Below are 20606 nucleotides of genomic sequence, written 5' to 3' on the forward strand. Positions count from 1 at the left end.
TTGCTTTTGTTTACCCTCAAACGGCGTGTCGTCTACGCATCACACGAGCACATACAAACAAACACATACAACAAATGAGAAACAGTACACCAAACAATATAAACAGTACAAAAGAGGGTATAAAACTATTCTACACGTTGCAAAGATCACGTGAGCGCAAGAATTGTTGAAAACGGATTTAAAACGGTGAAGTTATGGTCTAAACAAGGCTCTAGGGATTTATTTGCGAAAAACAGAAAGAGACCGAGGGCGTAAACATAATTTTGTATAAAAACTCAGGGGCTAGGGTGTAAAAAAGAACTCCTAGGATGGCGGGTTAGATTTTAGAAGATTCCAGGGGTGAAAACATAAATAACAGGGCTATTTTGGAAATACTTTCCTACAGGCTTGAACCGCGGGTTGATTTATAGAAACTTGACGTGCTCTTTTGCAAAAAGGCCAAGGTTGACCGGTATCAGGAAGTTTGACTCGGGGCTGGATTAGATCTGGGCGGTAAGATCTAGATCTGACGACTGAGAAGGGTTGGGGCGGTGCGGGCGGCGGCGCTAACGCCGACGACGGGTTTTGCGGCGGCGGGGCTCACCGGCGTGGGCCAAATTGGCCATCCGGGCTTGGTTTGACTCGGGTTTTGGGACGGGGCGAGAGAGCGCGAAGCGGCGAACGCGCGAGCGGGATCTGCGCGATGCGCAGAGGCGGCGGAAAGCAATCGCGGCGGCGAGGGGCGGCGAGCTAGCTCCGACGAGCTAATGCGCTGGCGAGAAAGCGAGAAAGAGAGGGGGAGGGAGTCGGCGAGCTTCCTCTCACCACAGCGAAGCTCCAGCGGTGGTCGAGCTCGACGGAACGGCGGTGAATCGACGACGCGGCGGCGGCGGGTCACGAGCTGGGCGTGCGGCGACGCAAGCTAGGGTTTGCGCGGGCTAAGGCGCCAGCTGCGGGTTTGGCGAGGTCAAGGGGGCGCAGGGGTGGTGGTTTTATAGGGGCCAAGGGCACCTGGGCGTGCGGGCCCGGGAAGGAGCGGCGAAGTCGGCGTCGGGTCGGACTCTTCCCTGAGCTCGAGTCCGGCTCGGGTGGGAGATGGAAGGCGGACCTGACAGGCGGGGCCCGCGTGCCAGAGAGAGAGTGAGGGGGCGCGCGGGACGGGCTAGGCCGGGAGAGGAGAAATGGGCCGGCGGAGCGCTTTGGGCTGCGAAAAGAAAGAGCAGGCCGGCTGCAGAAAAGAAAAACTGGGCTGCGGGCTGGGCTGAAAAGAAGGAAGGGAGAAGAAAATGTTTTCCATTTTCTAAACTGATTCAAACACTTTGAAATTAAATTTGAATTCAAAGAATTCAAACTCAATCTGAACAGCAGACAAATAAAAGATGCAAAACGGCATGAATGCTCACAACCTATTTTCCTTATATTTATTTGAAGGCTAAATAAATTATTTAGTTCCCGATAAATGCTCTAAAATGCAAGATAAAGCAAATAAAACTTTATCGGCCTATAACAAAATTAATTAAATTTATTTGGGTTTCTGATTCCAATTTTAGGGTGTTACAAGATTCCACAGAACCATCCTTGGAGTCGATCGCGTCGCTAGTCACCTAAAGCACAGTGACGGGTGTTGCGCTGGGAGCGGCTGAGTGGGAGGTGGTGCCAGTCGAATGGGAACAAAGTGGAGTCGGGGTGACTCGATAGTCGACGAAAGACGGCGAGGCCGCCGACGGATAGTGGAGGGCGGACGGATGCACATCGAGATCGAAGGGTACCAACCATCTGGCCTACTGTAGCAGGTTGGCATACTACGGCGGCTGAATATATCAAGTGCTAGTTCAGCTGGCTCTGGTTCTTAATTAATTCAGTTCGTGCGAGCGGGTTGTTTGTGATTGAAATCGCCATGTTTTTGTTAAAAATTTTCTTTTCTAAAAAAAATATAATGATTCGGCCGCAGCCGCCTGCTACTCCTCCGGTGTTGTTGACATTTCCGCGATGATTCTTGGTGCTGCGGTGCGAGAATTTAAATATTCAAAGTAAACGGGAGCTGGAGTCATGTTTGCCCGCCCGTCACAAAGGCATGCTTTATTTTTAAAATAAAGAAAAACTCCGTCTTTGAGCATTCAGGGAGTAAATGTCTGCAGCCAAATAAAACACAACCAGCGGCACACAAACTGCTCATCAGCTTAAACTCAAGTGAAAGGCATGCTTCATGGTACCAGGCCAGGAGCCCAAGAATGAGTCGGCCACGTGCGCCTTTCTCCCCGCGCTTGCTTCCGTGTCGGTTTTTGGTTGCTGAGCACTGAAGAAGAATTAAATTAACAGCGAGAAAGAATTGAATTAGCAGCGAGGACGCCAATTGAAGTTCAAGACGTTTATCGGCTAGCTGTTAATGGAAATTGGGTAGAGTCTCGCTCTGATCTGAGGAAAAAAAAAGGCACAGGTGGTGAAGGACAGCCGGTTGAATGGCACGCGGTGCTAATAACAAAGTAACAATGGGGGGAGGAGGCACAACGAACGCTCTTATTAGAACCGGAGACAGGAGGAGGCGCAATGGCGCATGGTCGCTACTGAAGTTTGAAGGTGAGAGCTCGCTGATGGTCAGAGGCATGATGAAGAATTCTACGATTGTTGGGTCTTATTTCAGCAGTCCGGTGATGTCGACCCAAGGGAGCCTAGTTTTTTGCTGACTGATCGATGAGTTGTTCCATTTCAATGCTAGGTTAATCTCGTTGACTATACGGAAATTATTCCAAATGTCATGGCTATATACTTGCACGAGTAATCAAGGAAGGAACGATCAACAAGTAAGGCACAGAGTTGTTCTGATAGGTGGAATCCAAGACGCAATGCATACTGAATAAGTTATACTGTACGAGTTCATGTTCAACCAAAGACACATGGGCTATACTGATTCTTGATGAGCTAGCTAGGCAGCTGGCGTATTTGCTTTGATCTATGGGTCAACTCTCCAAACACGCATGATGCACACCTGGCAAGTGGAATTGTATTCGGGCCTTGTTTAGATTAATTTTGCATTTTGTATTTTTGCAAGGGAATCTTTAACATTTAAAGTATTAAATATAGACTATCACAAAACTAATTATAGATCCGTCTGTAAACTACGAGACGAATCTAATGAGCATAATTAATCTATCATTAGAGCATATTTACTGTAGCATTAATGTAGCAATTTAGTGTTTAACCACGTCCTTATTAAGCTCATTAGATTCGTCTAGCGATTTACAGTCCATTTGTGTAATGCGATTTATTTTTCGACAACATTTAGTACACCATGCAAGTGATTTACAAAAAAATTACATTTTGCGTTGGGGGATCTAAACAGGGCCTCAGCTTTCATCTATCACTATCAAGGTCGATCTGCCGCCGGGCCGCCAGGCAGACGCGGAGAGGAGAACAAGCAAGAGAGAAGGCCGATAGAACTTGCTCGCCGTCCTCTCCTCTAGTTCTAGCCTTCTAGGTTCTAGCCAATCATCCTTCCATTCCAATTCCGAGTTTTGACCACGTACACGCGAAACGTGCCGCGACGCCGACCGATGCGTTCATAGCTAGCTAACGCGCCGTGTTCCCAAGTTTTGTCGGGGGCGTGCTGCTTTGAAACGGTAAACATAGTAGACGTCGTCGTCCCAAAGTCTCGCTGAAGGCGACGCGTAACGACTGCACTACACACCCATGCACGCACGTTTCTTCTTTCTTTCTTCCTCCGTGTTCGTTCCCGCGGCTTCTTCCTACTCCGGCCGGTTCGTGGCTCTTACCGCGGCCACCGCACATGGCACTTTTTAGCTTTTTGTTGTAAACTAAATCTCCATGAGGCATGTAGTTTAAGACGTATGAACTCGTCATTAACAATGGCGGCCAGCGGTGCTGCGGCCAGGGTTTTGAATTTTGTTTGTCAAAAAATTTCGGACATGGCCGAAATCACCGAATTTCGCGAAATTTCGGCCGAAATTCATTTTTAAACTATTTTTAAATACTTTTAAATATATTTAAATTATTATTTCCGAAATTGGGTGAAATCACCGAATTTCGCGAAATTTCGCCAAAATTTTGAACACTGGCTGCGGCTCATCAGTTGTTTCTTTATATTTTGTCTGACTAATTGTTCAAAATTTGTTCATACCAAGACTCAACTTTTAAGGTCTCATCTGAACATAGATGTCAGATGAGAGATAAACTTTCTTTGGGCATTATTTCCCCCCCAAAGATTTGGATACAGCATCTCATCAGGAACGCGCATGGTGTGGTATATATGTTAATTTTACGGCCAACCCAGCCAATCCACAGATTGAATACTTTGTCTACCTTATGCAAAATATATGGCACTGAGAACTGAAACAATGCAATAAATATACAACATAATTATCCTGTTATTCGAATTTACAAACTATATACGTACTCCCTGAAGATGAATATCAGCATGGAAATAAAGAATTCTTTTTTCTCCAAAGAATTCTCAAACAGTCATAAAAAGGCAAGCTAATTAACCAATCACAATTAGCTAGCTAGCTAATTCCCCTGAAGCAACCAGCAGTAACCGGTGTAAAAGTCAAGGGGTAAACCAAGTTGGGTAAACCAAGTTTCATGATCCAAAGATGTTTTTACGGAAAAATAGTAGGCAGTAATATGTAGTAGTAGTAGTAGTGGTAGTTTCCCCCCGTGGTCTCTAGGCGCGTGCGTGCTCTCCATCAGGTTCTTCTCAGCTCAAGCTGAGCGCGGAGTTGACGCTGCTGAGCCACGGAGCCCCTGCTTCGTCTTTCAGTGCAGGCTTGATGGACTCTCTTGCCGCTGCCGGGTACGGATCTCCCGCGGTGAGCCTGTTCTTCCTCTTCTCCAGGAACCTCTTGAGCGACGCCTTCCTGGCGATGGGCATGTCTGAAGAAACGTGCACACAACAAACGCTGTCAGCTCGCTGTAGAAAACACTGAGCTCTTTTGTTTTAATTTGTCTCGGCTGGTGCAGGTGCGAACATGCACACCGAACACGCTGGGCAGTGTACGCGTTCCTACCTGTGAGGCTGGGCTGTGCCAGAGCCGCCGCCGCCGCGTTGCCGGAGCCGGCGAGCTGCATGAGCTCCTCGGCCTTCTCGGCGGGGAAGTCGTCGAACACCACCATCTTGCCGCCGTAGAAGATGGTGAGCGGCGCCCTCTCATCAGCAGGCTCCTTCCTCTTCCTAATAAGGGGGCAGTGGAAGGGTCAGGCCGGCTTTCAGCGTTAAAAAACTTTGGACATGATCGATAGCTGCAAAATAAACACACCTCTGCCGCTCGTCTTTCAGCGTGCCAGCCTGCTGCGGGAAGAGCTCCAGCACGGCCTTCCTCTCCTCCGTCCCCTCCTCCGCCGCGTCGGCTCCCGGCACGAGGCCCATGGCCACGGCCGGCGCGAGGCGCAAGGCGCCGTTCCCGCCCTGCTCCTTCATGTACTGCCTCAGCAGGCCGCACGTCACCGCGAACCTGCTGCCGCCGCCAGCCTTGGTGCCGGGCTGCTGCTGCTCGGCGGCGGCCATGTCCTTCACCTCACCGGCTTGATGATGATCGAGGAAAGAAGGCGCACGAAGCGAACCAGCTCACATCAACCTCTGACAGCTGACCCCGATCGAGGTCGTCGTCGGCCGCCTCTTCCCTCGGACGAGGAAGTTGGTTGCTTCCCGGAAACGAGACGGGAGCTGCGTCTAGACGGGATGCGGTGGCAGGCAGGAGGCATGAGCTAGGGAGGATGTTTGCCTGCTCCTGGTGTTTTATAGCTGCACGGCCGCTGGAGAGAGGGGTTTGACACTTGACTTGGGGCAGGTAGACGGGCCTCCTAGATTTCGTGCCTTGGCCGGGGATCAAAAGGCAGCACGTGAAAGGCGAGCGGGCGACGCGACTCGACGCGGGGTTAGGGTACAGTATAGCCGCGGTGGTGGTTCTGGCTGCCCGCCGGCCACCGCCGCCTGGCTTCCTCCTCTTCGTTTCCGGTTCGGTATCCAGCCTATCAGCAGGGCGCGCGGGGGAGTGGGCGAGTGGCGCGTTAAATTCGGCTCGTGGGCGGTGGCGCGTGGCGTGGACCGAGCCCTGCCCTGCCGTGCCGGGGGACGGGACGAACGAAGGAGCGCGTGGGGGTCATTCGGGCGTGGAAGAGCGCGGCGCCGCGCCGGGGCAGCGCTCGCTAGTCCGCGTCCGCTCCTGCTCCTAGTCGTGGTCGCGGCACGGACCGATTTGTGGTTGTGCAGCTACGGACCATGCGTGCGTGCATGTGTTCAATTCACGCGAATCTAAAATTAGGTGGGCGCTGGGAATAGCAAAGTCTCTCTCTATATATATATAGCTGTGGCTACGTACTCATGGAAGCGTTTTTTTTCCTAGCAATCTTCTTTCTTCGTGGACATTTTCACTCCGTTCGGCAGCCAGCTCCAGCCCAACAGTATTTTTCTTTCACACCACTCCAGCTCCAGCCAGTCTAACAGTATTTTTCTCTCACACTATTCCAGCTCCAGCCTCCAACTCCAGCCTGGCAAACGCAGTTTTTTTCTGACAACCTAACATCTACTAGCAAGGAGGATCCAGCCCGATACACTATGCAGAAAAAAGTACAGTAGCGTGCGCGTGTACGAAGTGCCAACTATAGTCTATAGGCTGTGCAGCACTGGTGCCTGCCATGATCGATTTGGTTAGGAAGCGACATTGTTTGTCTCACTGTGGGAAACAGTCCAGTTTGTTATGTGAGTTTGCCATGTGTCTGGACTTTTGCCGTGTGTAAATTTTCGAGCACACGGCAAACTTATTTTTTCCTGTGTGTCAAATCAAAAACACTCGGTAAAATATTTACCGTGTGCCTAGATCTGAGACACACGGCAAACAACTCCCCCCACCCCCACTTACCCACAATTATTAATCCACACCGCCTCCTCCCTCAGATCGATACGCCACCTCCCTCCCTCCCTCCCTTCCCCCTCCTCCCTCAGATCCGCCGCCCCTACTCTCCTGCTTGCTCGCCGTCTCCCTCCCATGCCTCCCCTCCCTCCTCCGCTCGCCCCTCACCGGTAGTGAGGAGCAGCGGCGGGGCGAGGAGCGGCGGCGGCTTACCGGGACCGCCCGCAGGGCGCCGCGTGAACTTCGGCTCGAGCTCAGGCAGCGGTGGCGGACGGCGCGGCGCGAGCTCCGGCAACGGCCGAGGTCCGGCAGCGGCGGCCCCTGCTCCTCCTCCTCCGGCGCGGCGTGGCGGCCCCTGCTCCTCCTCCAAATCCGGCGTGCAGCCCCCTCCCTCTCCTTCCCCGGATCCGGCGCGCGGCCCTGGACCCTCCTTTCCCGGCGGGTGGCCGCACCATCAACCGTTAGGTGTGACGGCGAGGCCGGATCCGGCCACCTCCTCCTTCCGTGCTCGACGTCGACGGTGGAGGGGGAGATGGCTCCAGCGGCTGCGGCGGCGGCGGCTTACAGTGGTGGCGGCGGCGTGCGTCGGCCGGCAGGGAGCAGTGGCGGGGGTGCGGCCGGCGGTGGGGCAGTGGCCGGGCCAATTTTTTTATTTACTGTTCATTTATTTTGCCGTGTGTCGGAAACTATGCCGTGTGCCATGAGCACTTTACCGGCCGAAGTATGCCTTGTGCACGTTGCCGAGTGTTGCACACGGCAAAGCTTTTGCCGTGTGCAATATGAGCTTTGCCGTGTGCCTGGGGCACACGGCAAACTACTCGATTCCGGTAGTGTCCGATCGATCGGTGTATTATTGAGCGCGACAGGTGGCCAGAAGTTTCTTGTCCACGGCACATTTTTGCGATGCTGATCGTACAATAATCGTACTTGCTGCAAAGTTTGGACCTCTCCGTCTCTCTTTACAAAAGCTAATCCGTCTTTGCTTCCGACGTCGCCGGTTAGAAACCCCATTTTTCTTGCTGCTATCGACATGCATGGAACGGGCCAGTGCCATGCCTGATACGTGCAAAGGTGCGTGGTGGGCCAAGGATAGTAGTACCACTACTACTTTTGCCGAAGAAAACCGCACGCTGCTAGGTGGACGTACGTGTGGGAAGTTGCCAATCAACAACCACCACCGGCAATCAGGGAGCAGCGGCGGTACTGACGACTGACGCTGACCTGTGGGTCCACCGTCCACGCGCCATGTCACGGGCCACAGCACACGGCATCGAGCTACGATGAACTAGGAGCGAAAGTTTCGCGGACGACGACGCTGATGTCCAGTCCCCGCTTTCCCGTTGACGTCCAGTCCCCGCTGCTCCTCGCTTTTTCGACCGGTGGTTGGACAGCAAATCAAACACGCACTCTGATTGATCTTGATCGCCCCCGTGCACGCGCTTGCACTGTACTAGTACTAGTGTATTGCAACACAACAACTCGATCAGCTAGATTAATTAGCCAGGCTCAAATAATATTAGTAACGAAGCCGCTCGCATGCGTCCGTCCATGGTCCATCCATTTGTTACCATCAGTTAGACAAACAAAGCGAAACCGTCTCGATCGACGCTAAACAAAGCACGCTGCCACCCACTTGGCCATTCGCCGGGGCCGTTCGCTTGTCGTCAGCTCTGCCTCCCGCGTCGATCGATCACCTGCTCCGATTCTCTGCACTGGTGCACGCGGGGATCGGGATCGCCCCGCGGCGTCGACGCGGCCGGGGAGGGCACGGCGCTCGTGTGTCCTCGGCGAGCCCGCCCCGCGCCCGGCGGCGAGCTAGCGGTTGCGTGTCGCCGTCGCCCGGCCTCGGCGCGCTCCGAGTGCGGCAACGCGGAGGCAGCGTGCGCTCCCGCGTATCTTCCGGCCGGCTCGGGTAGGGGGACGGGTGCACGAACGTCCGCGCGCCAGGGGGCATGCGGCGGCTACTTGCGACGCGCTTCCTCCTTGTGGTCCGTGCCAGAAACCGAACCCTGCCCTCGCGTGCCGGAAGCATCCGGATCGGAACGGATCGTTGCTCGGCGCGGGGCGGTTAGGCCGCGTTCGGCTCCGGTCTAGGCCCCCCTCGGGCTCCCGGAATAGGGCGTGGGGAGCGCACGTTCTGGCAAAACGGATTCGCGCACCACACGCGCATCATGCGCGAGATGAGCAGGTCGCGCGATGTTGACAAGACACCGGTCGGTCTCTGCACGGCGCCGATCGTCCTTCCCACAGGGAACGACGATCGAGTTGAAGGGCGCGCTTTCCACTTGGTGCCAGCCGTTCGGCTGCCGGTACGGCATCGGCATCCCGAATTGACAGGTACCCGTGGGCGTAGGGGTGCAAATGAGTGACTTTTAGGTATACCTCCAACTTTTTTTGGTTCAAAATTTTATACTAATTTTTTAAATTGAAATATAATTTCAAAAAATTAATACAAAATTTTGAACTAAAGAGAATTGGAGGGGCACCTAAAGATTATCAATTGGCACCCCTACGCGGGCGCAAACGCGAGTCTAGGACTAGGGCGATCGAACCGTCTCGCTCGTCCGGCCACGGCGGAAGAAACGGGTACGAGGTCTCCGCTCGCACTCGCAGCTCGCGCGTGCTTCTTTCCATGAACGAGAGGGCAGTTGCCCGGCAACCGTAAAGGACCTTTTCAAACGCACCGTTTCCCTCCCCTGATCTCATCTCCCCCCTCCACTTGCGGCGGCCACGTTTTCCCTCATGGGCAGGGCGGCAGGGCAGGGCCCCTCGCTCTCCTGGATCGCCGAGGCCTTGCGAGCTTCTCGTTCCCGCCCCTGCTCCCGCTGCTCCATATAAAACCGGCCCCGCGCAACCACCACGGCCGTTCATCCATGAGACACGGCTCCTGCGTGCAGCGAAGCCCAGGGACATCGTCGTCGACCATCGACCGCGCCGGAGCCAGCCTTCCCCTCGACCGCCGCGACGGCCCCGCCGATCGCCCCGCCGCCGTGAACCGATCGCCAATGGCGGCCGTCCCGGCGGACAGCATGACGCGGCGCTTCGCCGTCGCGTGCGGCGTGCTCAGCCAGTACGTCAGGGCCGGCGGCGCGCCCGCGATGACGGCGTCGCCCTTGTTCCTGGCGCCGTCAGCCGCCGCCGCCGCCCAGCAGGAGGGCGCCAACAGCGCGGCGCAGCAGCTGACCATCTTCTACGGCGGGAGGGTGGTGGTGCTCGACGCCTGCCCGCCCGAGAAGGCGGCCGAGCTGATCCGCCTCGCCGCGGCCGCGCAGGGCGCGCCGGCACCGGAGGCGCCGCCGCCGCTCGTGGACATGCCCATCGCCAGGAAGGCCTCGCTGCGGCGCTTTCTCGCCAAGCGCAAGGACCGGTCCTCCTCCACCAGCTCCGCGCCCTACGACCGCCGCCACCTGCAGGACGAGGAGGAGCCGGAGCCGGAGCAGCAGCCGGCCGCGAAGAAGGGCAAGGTGGCGCCGACGCGTGAGGAGGCTGCTGCTGCCTCTTCCTCTTCTTCCTGGCTCGCGCTGGGCAGCCTGGATGCCATGCACGGGCTCTGATCGCCGGCACGCCGTCAGTTGGATGGGAAGAAGCTCGCTCGGCCCGCTCGGGGCCCCCTCCGCCTGGTTTCGTTGTAGCAATTTAATTAATTAATTATACTTCTTATATATTACGGTTGTGCTAATACAACTGTGCTAGCTAGCTATAGCCTATAGTATCGACCAAATCAAGCCAGCTATATATACCATGGCATGCGTGCTCCGAGCAGTAAGAGCAACGCCACTATTCATTCGTACCGTCGTAAGTTGGAGGTGTGTGTATCGTCTAATCTAATCAACCAGATGTGTGTATGGACCTGAACATGCTAAGATGTTCAGCAAGTACTAGCGCGAACCTACCGTCATTGTTCGTGCTCTATTACTTAGCTTATTAATTGTGTGTTCTTCGTTTTGTGCGTGTGTGCGTGCGCCGTTATTACATTATTTTTTAGAGATCAAATCTATATATCATGTGCTATGATTATATAATAACATATGGATTTGATTGAAGGAAATCTTTGTGTTGTGCACTACTTCCTCCGTTCTAAATTATACTCCGTTTAACTTTTTTTTTTACCATAAATTCCAAATTATGTGCCAAACAGTAGTACTGTAGTAGGGATCGACAAGAGAGGGATGGAACTGAAACTGAAAGGAAAGCTTCGGACCTGTACCGATATTTTCCTAATGTTTTTGCTGATCCGATGATGGCGGATCAAACGTACGTTATACATAATCGAAATAATCGTCGGCGTAAATTTTTATGCATGAAATGACATTTAATTTTGTTTTAGAGAAAGGCTCGCTCTATGGTATCACATGGCAATAGTTGGGATCCAACTTTCTTGTGGTCGCCATACAATCGTCAGCCTTCAACTCCCAGCTACCGTTAGTACGTACATTAGTCCCACAGATCGAGTGCAAGTGTAACGTGTGTTATGTGTATACATTGTCACCACATGAAACTGTCCCTTTTTCTGGCACAATGAAAATGAAACAATCCTTTTTTAATAATAAATAAATAAACCATCCTTTTTATTTAACGGGAAAAGAAAAGGGCGTACTACGATGCAATGCCGGGCCGTTTGTACGTACGTTGTTGTCGGACGCTAATTCCCCGTCGCCAACTTGACGAGACGAGACACGAGAGCCAGATCTCCCAAATCAAGCGGGACAGGACGTGTAACCAACTGGTACGCCGCACGGAGCTCATTGCAACGTGTTAAACGTGCGTGCATCCCTCTTCGAGTTCCCGTGGGCGCCTGCTGATCGATCCACTTGGATCGTACGTACGTGGTGGCATGGGATTGCTGATTGAGTCAAGGTCTAGCTAGCTAGCTTATTAGCCCCGCGCACGTCGCCCACTCCAATTCCGTTGCGCCTAATGGTTTGGCGTCGCGATGGCGCGCGCGCGCAACGCGTGACGGCGCAGCAGGGAGCGAGCTAGCTAGCCGGGCCAGCGACTCGCACGTACGGGCGCGATCGAGTCGAGCCGCGTCTCCGGCCACGGCGCGTCGCGTCCATCTATATCGTAGCCTCACGCGGGGGTGGGGTGGTGGGGGGCTAGCCGGCCACCGGCCAGGCGCACACGCCAGCCACGCGCTCTCGACCGGGCGTGTTGGCAGCGGGAGCCAAAAGTGATTCGTGTGCAGCCGCCCGCGCGGCGCGTTCCGCGTGACCGGGCCGGGCGCGACGCGGCACGGGCATTGGCTGCCGGGAACCAATCGGAGCGCCGGCCGGCGCGCACCCACGCGAACGTGACGCGAGTAAAGGATCGATGGATGCAAGGGAGAACCGTCGTGGCCTGCTGTGTGCCTCCTCGGAGGAGAAAGGAAAGCGTGTGCTCCCTAATGCGCGTGGGTTAGTTGCCAGGCGAGCTTCGTGTGAGTCCCCTGGAGGCTGGAGTGAACAAGGCCAGGAACGCGCACGCAGCCAGCAGCCGGGTGATGAGTTGGGTGGCACGAGCCGCCCGGCTACTCCGATCAAGACCGGGCTGCTTGTGTCAGCAAAAGAGTACGCGATCATCGGTCAGGTCATGTTCCGACAATAAAATTTCTAGTTCAGCTAAAATAAATATGCATGTTCAAAAAAAAAAACGATGTGTGGCACCTCAAGAGAACACATGCATGGCACGGCGAGCTTCTTGTGATCCCTGGGGTAAAGCCATAAAACAGGTGCCGTGTTCCGTGTGACCTGATCCAACCCAAGGCCACCCAGCTGTCTCCCCGAAATAAACGTAGTACCGTCACGAGGTATGAAGCCAACAAGCTAGTGTGCACATCAAGCATGCTTTGCGTCGCCGCCTCCAAAATCCGTCCAGTTAAAAAAAAAATGCCGGACATATATTCTGATATTGCATCTCGTGAAGCATGCAGAGGTAAAGCACGCAGCTCCCTCGGTGCGGTGCTGTTGGTTGGTGTGATATCGTGTGTGAACTGTGAACTCGTGACCCGCGTAGCTGCAGCCGGTAGTAGAGCGGGAGCGAGCCCCCATCCCCATGGTTCCCGGGGAGCGCGTTCCGACCTCCCCTCCGGCACGCACTGCTACCGGGAAGGTGACAGCATGAGATGTGGTTAAGGGCCGTTTGGTAGGCTTTTTCTTTCTTTCTTTTCCTTTTCTTTATTACGAGGAGTTTGGTAAGATTCACGGAGCAGCTTCTTCGGTGCCTTTTTCTGAAGTCCTCCTAAACGGTCCCAAATAAAACTGCCCATAAGCTCTGCTTCGGCTTTATTTGCACCGGAAGCCATGAGAAAAAGACACTAGTCCATCTCACTTCTCAGTTCCTCTCTATCCCTACATGTCCTTAGTAGAGACGCCTCGATCTGCTTCGTTATAATTGCCATCAGAGTAAGTTGTCGGATAACACTATATCTCTACTGTAAGCCTTCCACGTATACTACTTTAGAGTTTAGAACAAAGGAAGAAGTCTACATAACACCTCAACTATTGCACCTAGACTACTTAACCCGCAAACTACAAAACCAGTTATTCCATCCCTTGAACCTTCCAAACCGGCCAAATAACCCCCAAGGCGGTTTTAGAGAGTGGTTTTGTCTTTTTTCTTTATTATTTATTTCAGCTGAATCTTTGAAAAATCATAACAAATCACAGAAAAATTCAAAAATTAAAAAACAAATTATGTTGGACTCTACATGAAGATCTACATAGTAAATATATAATATAATATACTTTAGTACAAATTTTTTGTTGTAAATTTAGATCTATACTTTTTGCAATTAATAGATATAATTCCTATCTACAATTTCCATTGTCCAATTATAGTGAAATTTTTATGGTGGACTAATTATTGTATACTTAAATTTTAATCAAAATTTCATACTTATTGGATCATGTATAATTTAGTTATAGATACAAAATGAAATATGATCTTAGATAAGCCAACATGATCACAAAAAGAGGGAAGCACATGCGTAGCAAATAAAAAAATCTGAAGTACTTTCAGAGCTTTCTTTTCCTAAAAGAATTCAGAATTTTTTATCGGTGCTCGAATAGGTACCAAAATTATAACTCCAGAAAACATCAAATGCCACACCAAAATCCCAAATCAACTGTCTAATGCAAACGCGCAAACAAAAAAAAAACTTTCTAATGCAAGATCTGCCGTTAACTCAGGACAGGACGCACAGTAACCGTCCGATCATCTGCAGATCCCCGACTTGCCGTTCCTCTTTCCTCCAGCGAAACACACCCGTCGCCGACCCCTCCGCTGCCTCGCCGGCCGCCGCTGTGCTCCGCCGCAGGAGAGTTCAACTCCCCCCCCCTCCCCTTCGTAATCTTCCACCACTTCAAAATTGCTGGCCCTTGGATTGCTGGCAAACTCTTTTCGGCTCCTACTCGCGATTTGGTCGGATCCGTGGGCCGACGGCGACGGCGATGGCGGGGTCGGCGGCGGGGAGGAGGAGGCGCGCGGCAGTAGTTGTGCTTGGGGATATCGGCCGTAGCCCGCGCATGCAGTACCACTCCCTCTCACTCGCCAGCCAGGTAAACCCTTCTTAAATTTACCACTGGTCTTAGTTCTATTCCCTTTGGTAGTGTGTTGGGCTGGATGAGATTCGTCTCTCCAAATCTCCAGCTTCATACGTGAGGTTGGTTCCGCTTCCGCAAGACAAGTAGTTTATGTATTGGCCTTCGGCCATGAAAAGATTTTAAATCGCTTGCATGGTTCCGCTTGCATGGTTCGGCCTTGTTTAGATCCAAAACGCAAAATGCAAAATTTTTTAAATCGCTTGCATGGTGTACTAAATATAATTGAAAAATAAATCGCATTACACATATGGATTGTAAATCGCGAGACGAATCTAATGAGCCTAATTAGGACGTGATTAGACACTAAATTGCTACAGTAAACATGCTCTAATGATGGGTTAATTAGGCTCATTAGATTCGTCTCGTAGTTTACAGACGAAATCTGTAATTAGTTTTGTGATTAGTCTACATTTAATACTTCAAATGTTGAAGATTCCCTTGCAAAAATGCAAAATGCAAAATGAGGATGAAGATTCCCACATGGTGACGGGATGGGGAATGAAAAGTTACCTATCCCATGTTGTTCAGAACATCAAGCATGAAGTTCTAGTGGGACTAGCGTATTTTATTCCTACCTATCATCCTTGATCCTCTGTTCATCTTCTTCACAGGCTGGCATGGAGGTAGACATTGTTGCAAATGGAGGTACTGTATTCTTCACAATTCCATTTCACTTTTTATGATTCTGTTCAACTCTAGCCAGAATCTACTTATAGCCCTCAATTACAATTTACACAGCTTAGGTTGTATTGTGCAAGACAAGTTATCTTGGCCTCTGTTTCTTGTAGAGATCTAACATTCTGCAAATGAACAGGAAGTGATCCTCACCTGTCATTGAGAGAGAATCCATCAATTCACATCCACGAGATGGTATATTGGAGACTATTCTGTTGTCGTGCATTGTCTTTTATATTACTATATTAACTTAGAATCTTTTTTCTTCAGAAAACAGTGAATTTAACTGGAATTTCAAAGATATCTGGTGCCCTGTCACTTTTACTTAAAGCCGCTATCCAGTTTGTTATGCTGGTTTGGTTCCTTTGTTTTAAGATTCCTCGGCCTGATGTCCTTCTTGTTCAGGTTATTTCCAAATTCCTTTCTATGTATATTCTGAATTTCATTAACACCATGCTCAGTCACCATCAATTTAGACATCACATCCATCCTTCATGCAAAGTAAACTCATGTCTTCATGCCTGGCTGAAGTTGGAGATCATGCTACACAGCAATTATGGTGTCCTATTTCTGTCATCTTTTAGCGTAGTTGTGAAGTTGTTTAATCCAACTCGGACCTCTACCTCCTTAGTTGCAGAAGATGCTCCAGTCTCATCTTCTAGCAGATTATATTATTGTAGATTTGTACCATGAGGGATGTAGATTCTAGTTGCCTATAGTCTCTTTTGGCCGATATTTACTGAAGTACTTTTTTGTTTGACATAGACTCAAAGTTTTCAACAGCATGATTTGCAATATAATGGGATACCTTATTTCAGTTATCTGTTTATCTTTTCTCCAATAGAATCCACCCTCTGTTCCAACACTTGCTGCTGTAAAACTGGCAAGCTGGCTAAGAGGTGCCAAATTTATTGTGGATTGGCATAACTTCGGATATACATTGCTGGGATTATCTCATGGAAGAAGTCACATCATAGTCAAAATCTATTTCTGGTAACCCATCTACCCTGTTTGTTTGGCTGTTGTTTAGATTAACATAGCATATTGAACATGGTGTTCTAGAAATTTGTTCCTGTACTTGAATATATGTGTTAATACAGTAGCCTGTTCTGTATTCTAGGTTCGAGAAGCACTTTGGGCGGATGGCTGATGGCGCCTTTTGTGTTACAAAAGCAATGCAGCATGAGCTTGCCCAAAATTGGGGAATCAGGTTTAGTGATCAAACTTCAACGTAGTTTTCTTTTTATATATGAAGGACTGGTGCTTTGTAATTTGTAATAACTAAATTTTCAACTTCAGAGCAACGGTTCTTTATGATCAATCTCCTGATTTTTTCCACCCTGCTTCATTAATGGAAAAACATAGGGTGAGCCTCTATTTTGAGTTTTTTCACCCACCTTGCTGTACCACATGTGACCTTAAGACACGTAATAGTTGTTTAGCAGGTTAGGGAATACCATTTGCAGTGCTATGGGCAATGCTGATTGCATATCAGTGGGTATGTTTTTCTTCAACGAATCAGAGCATTTTGATGTTTTAAATTTATTACGCTTCGGTTTATTCCATGTTGCCTGATCGTATATTACAGAGAAAGAGGTGCAAGACATGAACACTACTGTCTTTACCAGTAAGAATAATGGCGAAATTTTCCTGAAACCTAACAGACCTGCACTTGTCGTGAGCAGCACAAGCTGGTCTGTTCTCTTGAACCGTGCAGTCATTGCTATAGTCTCATTTATGCTCACTGCCTGTGATTATCAAAACATGAGAAGAATTATAGATCAAACCACATATGTTTCCAGGACACCGGACGAAGATTTCAGCATACTTCTGGAAGCAGCACTGATGTATGATAGACGTGTTGCTGCAACGTTAGGTGAAGATGATTCAATGGATGAGGGGCAACTTTGGATCGATATCAAGAATGGAAAACAATTTGTCTATCCAAGATTACTGTTCATCATCACAGGTATAATCCTTTCAGCTATATTAGCTTGAATTGCCAAAGTGTAGTAATTGTTTAATTTTCATGTTTTCCATTGTTCTAGGTAAAGGACCAGATAGGAAGAAATATGAGGATCAGATAAGAAGGTTGAAGTTGAGGCGTGTTGCCTTCCGGACGATGTGGCTCGCATCAGAGGACTACCCTTTATTGTTTGGTATGCTAGCTGATTACGGCCCATCCCAACTTGAAGGCTTTCTAAGCGTGAAGACTGATTTTTTTTTTTAATAATGCAGGGTCAGCTGATCTAGGAGTGTCGTTGCATACATCTTCGTCAGGGCTGGACCTACCTATGAAGGTTACTCTTAAATACTTGTTTTTTAACTAAAATGATGAAGAGTTTTTATTAGCTTGATTAAAACCTGAATGTTTTAGGTGGTTGATATGTTTGGATGTGGACTGCCAGTTTGTGCTGCTTCTTTCTCCTGGTAGCTCAGTTTCTTAGATATTTGATTTGCAATATAATTCTTTGAATACTTTTCATTTGTCACTAAAGCATTAAGCTTTCTGTTCCGTTTGCAGCATTGAGGAACTTGTGAAAGTAAACAAAAATGGTCTTCTTTTCTCAACATCTTCAGAGCTTGCTGATGAACTTATGGTCAGGATCACTTGAGTATATTAGTTTCCATGTCATTGCACTGAATGATTGGTTTGCTATATTTGGAATATGAACTTATGGCAGCTTTCTTTTTTTCTTAATAAAAGTAGGAGCATGTCTGCATCATGACTTAATTTCTACCATCAAAACTGATGCTAATGTTTACAGTTTTGAAACAATGCAGATGCTCTTTAAGGGGTTTCCAGAAGAATGTGATGCCTTGAAATCCCTCAAAGAAGGTGCCATGGATACAGCGTCATCTTCCAAATGGTCAACAGAATGGGAAACTAATGCACTACCTTTGGTGAATCAGGCTAGTGCTCAAATATCGGTTACTAGAATTGTGATTAACACTCATATGCTTAGGTCTCTTATCTACTTTCTTATCCAAAATTGCAGGTCAGTGGATAAGATGTGTGCTAACATATACAGTATAAGACGGAAAGTTATTTGTTTCAGAGAATCAGAGATAGGCATACTAGACTACTGGAGTGAGCAGATGTGCATCAAAAAAGGGTACTCTTTGCTTTCACCAGCTGCCGCCAGGATCAGTTGTTATGATGTGCATCGCTGTAGCAAAATCAATGCAGTGACAATGTATTTCGGCAATTCTAGAGATACAGTACAAGGCTCTTTCCTTTCAAGACCGGGAAATGTACTCTTTGCTGAGCACATGTCTAAATTGTTTAGGATGTATACAACAATAGATTGTTTGATGTGGTATCATATTGGAATGTCTCTAGTCTGTTGCATGATGAGCGAACACATAAAAAAAAACATATTGTTTTCTATGGAGTTGAAGGCCATCTTGTAAGATGATATGCAGACAGGCATGTACCAAACAAAGTTGTACAACTCCTTTGCTTCCGTCCTGGAAGTTCAGATCTCTAACACGATGTCTGGGGAATCGAAAGGACATGTCAGAATTTTTTTCGAATTTGTCATATTTATGTTTACTTGCAAACCCTGCTTCATCCTCTTTTATATGAAATGAACTTACACTCTGAGTCTGTTCTGATCCATTTGCCCCCTTCGTCCTCGACCTCTGCCTCGCCTTTCTGGGCCATCTGTCCCAGTCGATCATCCCTCATCACAGGATTAGTGAACGCCAAGTTTTCAGGATGTGCGCTCTTGAGGAGCAATCCCCAGATAATCTGTCAAACAAGAAAACGATACGCGATCACTCTGAATCCTGAACCAAATTCAGTTCTGAATGCTTAGAGAATCTGAAATCTGCAGCACCTCGTCAAATCTCATTTCTGGTACAGTTTCCCTGAAGCTCGGCCTGGGCAAGAAACCACCGAAGGCTCTTGTTGCACGTTTCCTTAACGATCTTTGCCTAACAATGCCTCCATTCTTGGAGTTCGAAGAGCAGCTGAGAAGCCTCTCGAGTTGCAGGTGATGCACCCAGCTCATTTCGTCGGCTGCGGCTTCTCCTCTGGCTCTGATAAGCGATTTCAGTTCCTCCTGCACTTTGGTGAGTTCGTCAAGACGTCCACGGCTCTTCGGCCTGTGTCCTTCCCTCATCCCAAACGTTCCGATCGACGGAACCGCTGCCGTCCAGCCGTCGTTGAGCTTGTCGGTCTGTGGAAGGCCGCTGGAGGAATCGACAACTGCAAGACGGGATGTGCAAGTGTGAGTTTCAGCTATAACGAACATGAAAGAATGCCGTTTCAGGCTTTCAGCTCGTGAGATATGCTGAAACTCTGCAACAGTTTTGTTTTCCTCTTTTGGAGAATGAAATTCTGAAACTACTTGAACGCTGCCATCGCAGCATGTCACTTACGCCAAGCCGGGTCTGCGATGAACTCTGATTTCCTTCTGCCGCCATGCGATCCATGAAGCTTGGTCTGCATCCAGTTAAGAACCTGCAGCCGCAGCAATAGCCAGAATTAGGACCTACCATTCAGCAACACCAAGTTCAGATGAAACAGAGAATGCATGCGTACCCCCATGTTTACTACTGTCCTCTCGTATAAGAAGCTTTGGAGAAATGTAGGTGAATGGGCTTGATAGGAAGCTCATGATCTCATGCATGATGCAAGTTTATATAGGGGGTGCAAACTTGGGTCCTGTGGCCAGAACTCTGGAAAATCTGGTTAAAGACTGCATCTGCACCTCAGCAGAATCTCATGGCCATTGCTGTGTCCAGCAAACTGGGGAGCAATTTTGTAAGCTCATCTGCAGTGCTGCACACATTCCCAACTTTGACTTGCTTGGAAGCAAACGCTGTATGGAGGAAGATCTATCCCGTTTAAGGGAGACTCGATATAGCCAGAAAAACATGGACGGATGCGCCGAGAGTCGAGCAAAGAAAGATAGGTCGCATGCGTTTTCGAAGTCTGCAAGGAACATTGGCGTGTGACAAAATTGGCCACAGGTTTCTGAAGCTTCCGTGCAGTCATGTTTTGTGTTATCGATGCGTCCATGGAGCTCGATCCAAGTGTCTCCAGGTCGTAGGCAAGTAGGTAGGAAGGTCACAGGTCAGCATGACTCAAACAGTCAATTGACAAGAACTGTAAATTGATTCTGTCATTGCATTTTTGTCTGTTGCAATACATAAGACCGGGATGCTCTCAAGAACTTCGAGAAATTCTGTCATTGCATCTTGACTGTGCTATGTATAAAATCGCCCGGTTCTGCTAGTATACACAAATCACCAGACAGGTAAAAAAAGGGCACAGACACATAATGACATAAATGGAAGTAGCAAAATAAGTGCTGATTCACATCATCACAATATAATAGAGCTATGCATCTGCTATGATCATATCATAACTGAAACTCTGACCCTGTTGATGGAAGTGCCGAATTTATTCCCCCAATAAGGCAATAATCGAGTATGCCTACTGTTAAAGCTACCATATTTACTGTTAAACCTCAGAGTTTAGCTACGTATGAAGAATCGA

The 20606-nt window shown here is 49.4% G+C and overlaps 3 protein-coding genes across 4 annotated transcripts; 2 read left to right on the forward strand and 1 right to left on the reverse strand.

The window, feature by feature from the left end:
• Nucleotides 1–4311: 4311 nt before the first annotated feature.
• On the reverse strand, nucleotides 4312–6044 carry LOC120689862 (protein TIFY 11c-like). Its single transcript, XM_039972303.1, has 3 exons — nucleotides 5250–6044; nucleotides 5001–5164; nucleotides 4312–4866 (listed from the first exon to the last, which is right to left on the reverse strand). The coding sequence occupies exons 1-3, from the start codon at nucleotides 5495–5497 to the stop codon at nucleotides 4691–4693; spliced, it is 588 nt and encodes a 195-aa protein (XP_039828237.1). The 5' UTR covers nucleotides 5498–6044; the 3' UTR covers nucleotides 4312–4690.
• A 3512-nt stretch (nucleotides 6045–9556) lies between these two features.
• Nucleotides 9557–10890, forward strand: LOC120689863 (protein TIFY 11a-like). The gene has a single exon (XM_039972304.1). The coding sequence runs from the start codon at nucleotides 9716–9718 to the stop codon at nucleotides 10394–10396; it is 681 nt and encodes a 226-aa protein (XP_039828238.1). The 5' UTR covers nucleotides 9557–9715; the 3' UTR covers nucleotides 10397–10890.
• A 3144-nt stretch (nucleotides 10891–14034) lies between these two features.
• On the forward strand, nucleotides 14035–18615 carry LOC120689864 (UDP-glycosyltransferase TURAN-like). 2 transcript variants are annotated; one of them, XM_039972305.1, is made up of 16 exons: nucleotides 14038–14377; nucleotides 15034–15067; nucleotides 15237–15292; nucleotides 15368–15502; nucleotides 15942–16090; nucleotides 16218–16307; nucleotides 16397–16463; nucleotides 16532–16595; nucleotides 16686–16791; nucleotides 16900–17066; nucleotides 17146–17256; nucleotides 17336–17397; nucleotides 17475–17527; nucleotides 17622–17697; nucleotides 17882–18010; nucleotides 18097–18615. In XM_039972305.1, the coding sequence occupies exons 1-16, from the start codon at nucleotides 14270–14272 to the stop codon at nucleotides 18106–18108; spliced, it is 1419 nt and encodes a 472-aa protein (XP_039828239.1). In that variant the 5' UTR covers nucleotides 14038–14269; the 3' UTR covers nucleotides 18109–18615. The 2 variants fall into 2 exon arrangements, with proteins under 2 accessions (XP_039828240.1, XP_039828239.1); XM_039972306.1 differs by lacking the exon at nucleotides 18097–18615 and having other exon boundaries at nucleotides 14035–14377; nucleotides 17866–18005.
• Nucleotides 18616–20606: the final 1991 nt, after the last annotated feature.

Source organism: Panicum virgatum, chromosome 9N (assembly GCF_016808335.1).
Source record: "Panicum virgatum strain AP13 chromosome 9N, P.virgatum_v5, whole genome shotgun sequence".
In the NCBI taxonomy this organism is placed as follows: Eukaryota; Viridiplantae; Streptophyta; class Magnoliopsida; order Poales; family Poaceae; genus Panicum; species Panicum virgatum.